The sequence below is a fragment of the Colobus angolensis genome, unplaced genomic scaffold (genome assembly GCF_000951035.1).
Source record: "Colobus angolensis palliatus isolate OR3802 unplaced genomic scaffold, Cang.pa_1.0 Scaffold34, whole genome shotgun sequence".
Lineage (NCBI taxonomy): Eukaryota > Metazoa > Chordata > Mammalia > Primates > Cercopithecidae > Colobus > Colobus angolensis.
This window is the reverse complement of record NW_012116710.1, coordinates 5,122,001-5,128,842: the sequence shown is the minus strand read 5'-3', so window position 1 is coordinate 5,128,842 and position 6,842 is coordinate 5,122,001. Positions and strand designations below refer to the sequence as shown.

The following is a 6,842-nucleotide window of genomic DNA, read 5'->3' as shown; positions in this document are numbered from 1 at the left end:
AGCCTCGGTCAAAGGGGCAGGTAGTGCCGCTGGGGGCCCCAGGGCGGCGCCCCTCAACGCACCGGTCTTGGCGAAGCGCACGACGCAGGTGGACAGGGAGAGGGGCGCGGGTGGCCCGGAGCGCCGGTAATCCTCGTAGCCGCGGCCGCCCCACCCCAGGCCCCCTGCCCCTGCCAGGGGCTCTGAGGGCTCCGGAATCCCCGTGAACGGTAGAAGCGGCGGGTAGCTCTGCAGGACGAAGGGACAAAGAGATCAGAATCCATCCCAGTCTCGGCCTCAAGGATCCAGTTCCCTAGCGCACTCTTGGGTCTGGGATTGAGATTTTCAAGACCCCAGCTTGCTTCTCTCCCAAGGTCCCTCAATCCCCACTTTTCTCCAGGGACAGAGGAATCCACGCACCAACCCCACACCTTTAAGGACCCAGAGGCCGAAGGTTCCTAGTCCTGTCCTCTCTTAAGATCCAAGAGCCCCAGCTCCCGGCCCCCTCCACCTTGAGATCCAGGGGTTCCGGACCCAGCCATCTCCTTAAAGGCGCAGGAGTTTGGTTCCTGGGCCCCTTTTACCCTCCTGGGTACCGACTCGCCCACCCTCCTCGTTAATTTAACAGTCCTCTTCCAGGAGTTCCCCAAATATACACTCTGAAAATGGTCCTAAACCTCTCTGGACTTCGGAACCCCTCAAAATCTCCAAGAGCACAAGGAAACTCGGGAAGCCCGCACCCAAGCCTCCAAGAAACCCAGGCCTCCAAGCCTCTCCCTATTTCCCCGCCGCTTTCTCCCAGTCCCGCCCAGTTATCAGATCAGCCATCCCCTGGAATCTGTGGTTTTTCACCCCCCTGGGCCATGGCTCCCGCTCCCTTTGGGTCCCGAGTGCACCGCCCCATTCCCCCAGGAGCCTCAGGCTCCCAGGTCGCACCTGAGCCGAGGAGCGGCGGCGCTGGGGGGGCGTGGTCGGCCCGAAGCCTGAAGCTGACTCCATCGTGACGACGGGGGCCGCAGCGGCGCTGGGAGGCGTCTCCTGGCGGCTGTGACTGGAGGAGGAGTCGCTGTCCACGTGGGACTGGAGGAGATTGGCTGCCTCAGAGCGGGGACACGCCCCCGCACAGCCGATGCCCTCACATACACCCCCTCCCATTGAGAGCGAGGGCTCTGCGACCAGGAAGGCCTGGGTTCAAACCCTGGCTCTGTCACTGGTTGTGTGACCTCCGGCAAGTGAGCTCACCTCTTGGAGCCTCAGTTTCCTCCTCTGTAAAACGGGGATCCTAAGAGTACCTATTCATAAGGATGCGGTTAGGGCCACCGTCAAGGGCACAGCACATGCCTGAAGTACTGGGAGAACTGGAAATGCTTATTATTATTTTTGTGGAACTCTTTTCCTGATCTAACCAGCTCGCCAAACCTGCGGAACATCTAATGGTCTTCCCGCTTCTCAGAACCCGTCTCCCTGGGGCCACCAGCTGCCTTCCTCTCTCACTCCCAGCCCCACACTTTTATTGGGGCAGTCCCACCCACTCTGAGTGCTCCCCTTCCCATGCAAACCAGTCTCTGTTCTGAAACTAGCCGAAACATGACTTCTCAGACCCTTAGCTTCCTTTCTGTCACTTGGGCATAACTCCTACCTCATCTGCACACTGCCTTCAATAGACATTCATTGAGCACCCACAACGTGCCAGACTCACAAAGACCATTGTGCAGATTCCAGAGGGTGCCTGGACAGCAGAGCATCTTTCCCGGGTAAGTGCTCGATGCACGGGAACTGTCTACAACCGTTGTGGCCCCACTTCATCTCCCATGACCCTGGAATCCCCCTGCTTTTCTGCCCAGGGAATCAATTTTGTTCCTGCAGGTGTTTTCGGTAACTCCCATGGTTTCCAGCAAGTGCCAAATTGCACCCAATATTATGTGCATTCATTCATTCAGTTTATTCAACACATATTTACTAAACACTTAACTGTGTGCCAGGCACTGTTTCAGGCATTGGAGACACAGCAAGAAACCAACAAAAGATCCTTGCCGGCCTGAAGCTGACATTCTAGCATGGGAGATAGACCATAAACTAATAGATAAGAAGAAAATAGGCCGAGAAATACGCCTGTAATCCCAGCACTTTGGGAGGCCAAAGCGGGCAGATCACAAGGTCAGGAGTTTGAGACCAGCCTGGCCAACATAGTGAAACCCCATCTCTACTAAAAATACAAAAAATTAGCTGGGCACCTGTAATCCCAGCTGCTTCGGAGACTGAGGCAGAAGAATCCCTTGAACCGGGAGGTGGAGGTTGCAGTGAGCCAAGATTGTGCCCCTGCACTCCACCCTGGGCGACAGTGAGAGACTGTCTCAAAAAGAAAAAAGATAATAGTATTTTCAGAAAGGAAATAAGGAAAATGCTTTAGAACATGGGAAAAAATTAGCACTAGACAAGGGGCATTGATAGACTGCAATTTTAAATGAAATACTTAAATTTAAATACTCAGGGAGGCTCTACCTGAGAAGTTGATATTTGTGTAAAGCCCTGAAAGAAACAAGGGAACGAGCCACAAGGAAATCTGTGAAAGAGTGTTCCAGGCAACAGCCAGTGCAGAGGCGCTGGGGCAGGACTGTGCCTGCCATGTTAGAGTAAGAGTCAGGAGGCTGTGTGGCTAGAGCCGAGTAAGCAAGGGGGCCAGACACACAGGGCCACATGGCATGGGATCTCATATGCCACTGTAAGGACTTTGTCCTTTACCTGAGTGAGCTGGAGCCCTGGGAGGGTTCCGAGTGTGGGAGGGGCATGATCTGACTCAGCCGTTGATAGGGATCCTCTGGCTGTGTGTAGGGGAGGGAGGGTAGGAGTTGACAGTGAGAAGCTATTGAGATGGTCCAGTTGGGAGATGAGTTTGGACGGTACCAGGTTGGAGGCAGATTGTGATGGCTTGGAAAGTGGAACCAATATTTGCTGACAGATGAGATGAGACGCATAAAAGATAAGAGGAGTCAGGGATGACTCCAAGGTTTAGAGCCTGAGTAACTGGAAGCATGGGGTTGTCATTAATTTGTTCATCCATTTACTTTTAATATTTATTCATTTTTATTGTTTATATATATTTTTTCAATTTTCTGCCTTTCCACACTAGAATGGAAACTCCAGGAGGAAAGGAACTTTTTGTTCACTGATGTAACCCAGTGCCTAAAACACTGTCTGATATACAAAAGGTGCACAATAAGGACCCTTGAATGAATGTGTGAATCATGACAGGGCAGAAAGACTAGAATACCTGGGATTGAATTGACACTCATAGTTCGGGCCCAATTTTGTGTCCCCAGCATGTGGTATAGTGCCTGCTACACAGTAGGTGCTCAAGAATGTTCATAGAATCAAAACCCCTGCCCTCCCAGCAGAGAGGCATCCTGGACACTCACCGTCAGAGGGCAGGGGGTCTCTGCAGTATCCTGGGAAGGAGAGGAGGAGGAAGAGGAGGAGGAGGAGGAGGGGGTGAGTGAGCCTGGGGAAGGGAGAGAGGCAGAGAGTGAGTTCCTTGAGCCCAGCTTCTCCTCCCGCTCCCAGGCCAGCCCCCAGTGCACACCACCTGGGCTGCTCACCTCGACCCAGCGCGGCCAGCGCAGCCAGCAGGCTCTTCTGGAACTCATCAGCCTCTGCAGGGCTCTGAAACGTCAGTCCAAACTTGCAGTCACCCAGGCTCCAGTGGTGAAAGATGGGATTCACCTTGTTGTAAACCAAGCCTGGCTTCAGGGTACACTCCAAGGTCGTCTGAGGGGCAGGAGGAGAGCAGGGTCAGATACCCCAACCTAGATATGCCTGTGACATCTCCTCCATCACCAGCCCTCATGCATACCCTAGTGTCTTCTTACACCTAGGTCACCAGCCCTAGGTGTAACCCTGAACCCTGATCAATGCTGATACGACTCCCCAGTTTTACTTGTTTTGTTTTTTGAAACAGTCTTACTCTGTCACCCAGGCTGGAGTGCAATAGTGTGATCAGGGCTCACTGCAGAATCAACCTCCCAATCTCAAGTGATTCTCTCGCCTCGGCCTCCTAAAGTGCTGGGATTACAGGCATGAACCCCCACACCCCGCTACGCCCAGTTTTACTGAACACACCTCCGATGCTCAAATATTTTCTCAATCCCTGTATTTTCCTAATACCTCCCGCTGATACCCCTGTAGAAACCCCGAATCTTACTGAATGCCCCAAAACATTGTTAACCCCTTTCTGATAACCCAGCATCCCCGCTCTGGCTCAAAAATACTTCCCAGACTTTACTGAACATCTCACAATATTATTGTTCATCCTCTTCTAATAATAATCTCTGGAAACTTTACCCAAAAATGTTCTCTCTCTCTCTCTCTCTTTTTTTTTTTTTCCAGATGAGCTCTCTGTGTGTTGCCCAGGTTGGTCTCAAACTCTGGGCTCAAGCAATCCTCCTGCATCAGCCTCATGGGTGGCTGGAATTATATAGGCACTGTATTCAGTGCTTACCCCAAAATAGTCTTATTAAACTTCCACAGATTCCCCCTCAGATGCTAGCCAACACCCTATTGATATTCCCTCAAATCCTTGCTTAGTATTACCGTATTCCTTCACTCCATTTCAAATCCCCCCACTGAATCCTGTTCCGAAACAAAACCTTTCCTCCAAGCCTTTCACACAATCCATATCTTTCTACTGCATCCCTAGTTGAAACTTCAACACTGTCCCTCCACATTGTGCCAGACAGCCCAGTTATTCCTGCTGAACCCATGTATAGAATTGTCACCCGTCTCTGACACTTTCAAATGGACCCCAGCAAATGCTTCTCTATACTTAGGGCAGACAAGGGCCAGGTGGTGTAGGGCCTGGTGGCGAGGACCTCTGAGCAAGGTGGAGGGTTTTGAACAGAGGAGGGACATGGTCTGAGTCGGGGGGTGGGGGGAGGCAGTGCCCCCGTGGACCAGACAGGGGGCTGGAGTGGGGAGCAGGAGCAGTACAGGGAGACAACGAGGAGGCTGCTGAGATAGTCTGGCTGGAAGTGGCAGTGGACAGGACCCTCCTAACACCCCATGTATCCTGCAATTCCCAACTCTTATCTACAGGACAGATATTCACTCCCAAACTTCACATTCCAGCTTGATTCCTAGGCTGGGAGGCAACCTGACCTCTGCTCCATACACCAGCCCCACTCCCCTCCCTCCCCAGGTCCCTACCCTCCCTGCATGCCCCAGGGTGGCTCACTTTCTGGTCCCGGAGGCGCTCCCCGTGGATGACGTAGTGCCCCTGGCGGGCCCCCCCCTCGGGCCTGGCCCCTCGGACCCGACACACGCTCACCTGGCTGAGGCCCCCGCCCCCCACAGGCAGCCAGCCCCCACTGGAGTCATCTCGGGCCATCACCACAGCTCGGACCCGCACCATGTACCTGCAGGAGGTGGGGGGAAGGACAGGGACAACACAGTCATAAGCTCAAATCCTGCTCTCCCATGGAATGTTCCCCTAACCCTCATCTCCCCTCCAACTTTACCTCTCAGGTCTGGGTCGACTGCACCCTAAGCTAGCAATACCCACCTTCAACCCCATGGGCACCTTCTTCCACATGGCTCCTTTCTTCCTCATGCCTTCTCTTCTCTCCCACCTCTATCTTCTTCTCCATGTCTGCCCTTTCTCCCTGTACCCACCTTTCCCCCATCTCTCTGTCCCCACCCCCACAGCCCTGGTGTTGCACTCCCCTCCCCCTCCTGCTCATCCCTATTACCCCCTTCTCCTCCCTCAGCACATACCCACAGCCCCACCCAGTGCTCCCCCTCACAGCTGGGTGCCTGCGCATATATATTTTCTCTGGGCCCATCAACTCAGCTCCCGTTCTCCCAACCCTGCCTCCGCACCCTGTCGTCCAGGTCACAGGCTGGGTGAGAAACCCAGGCTCTTCCCCCCCACCCCTTCCCGGATTTATGAATGAGACCGGATGCAAAGCTCACTGAGTCACCCAGCAACGGGAGATGGGCAGGGAACAGGGAGAGAACCAGAAATGGCCAGAAAGAGAGGCTCAGAGGGAGATGGAGGCAGAGGAAGTCAGAAACCGGCGACCGAAGACACATCCAGAGAGTATTTCATTCACAAAAATCAAGGCTGCTCCCTCAGGCCCCAGTCGAGGGAAGCCAGGGGGGAAAGATGGGATTAGGGGGAGACTGATCCTTCCTCCCTCTTCCCTTCCCGCCCCCCAGCCCCAGCATCCTTCAGAACCATTTTACCCCGCCCCCCAGCTCAGGGGACTTAGCCCTCCGCCCAGTAATCGGGATCAGTGTCCAGCCCCTCACTGCCACCCAGCACAGGGACCCTGGCGTCCCAACCTTAGGGACCCAGACGAGCTCTAGCCCCCTCCCCCACCTGCAGGCTGCTGGGTTTCCCCGGCCCTTCGGGAGGGGAAGGGGCGGCCGCAGCGCCCCCAGCCCCCTTTTCTCAATGGGATGGGATTTTGTGAATGAGCAGTCACGTGACGCTGCTTCCTTTGTCCGCCCGCCTCCCCCGACAACAGGTGAAGCAGGGAACGAGGGCAGGGGTCCCTCCAGGGCCTAGCTGGAATGGGACACTGGGATTTCAGGGTGTCCTACGCTCCCCACACATCCTGTGTCCCCCGCGGGGGGAGTGGTCCTCAGCGTTCCTCAATGGTGAGGGTCCAGGACGGAATTTTGTGAATGGGGCTTCCTCGGAGAAAGTCCAGACCCCCCAAATGAAGATTGGTACCCCGAATGGCTGCCGCGCAGTTTGAGGGGTCCCCACTCCCTAGTCCTCCCGGCTGGGGCCTGGGGGGCGCCTGGGTGGGCAGAAGGCGCAGCGCGGTCCTGGCCGCCCCCTCATCGGGGCAGGCAATCTGTCA

The 6,842-nt window shown here is 55.0% G+C and overlaps 1 protein-coding gene across 1 annotated transcript in view; it reads right to left on the bottom strand.

Annotated features, from left to right (window-relative positions):
* The window catches only part of SPRED3 (sprouty-related, EVH1 domain containing 3), a 6,177-nt gene extending 544 nt beyond the window's left edge, over window positions 1-5,633 (bottom strand). The window contains exons 1-6 of the mRNA XM_011952517.1: window positions 5,534-5,633; window positions 5,207-5,387; window positions 3,576-3,744; window positions 3,396-3,478; window positions 916-1,059; window positions 4-228 (exon numbers count right to left, since the gene is read on the bottom strand). Coding sequence (XP_011807907.1) covers window positions 4-228; window positions 916-1,059; window positions 3,396-3,478; window positions 3,576-3,744; window positions 5,207-5,383 — 798 coding nt within the window. The 5' untranslated portion in view covers window positions 5,384-5,387; window positions 5,534-5,633. The remainder of the gene's footprint in view (window positions 1-3; window positions 229-915; window positions 1,060-3,395; window positions 3,479-3,575; window positions 3,745-5,206; window positions 5,388-5,533) is intronic.
* Window positions 5,634-6,842: the final 1,209 nt, after the last annotated feature.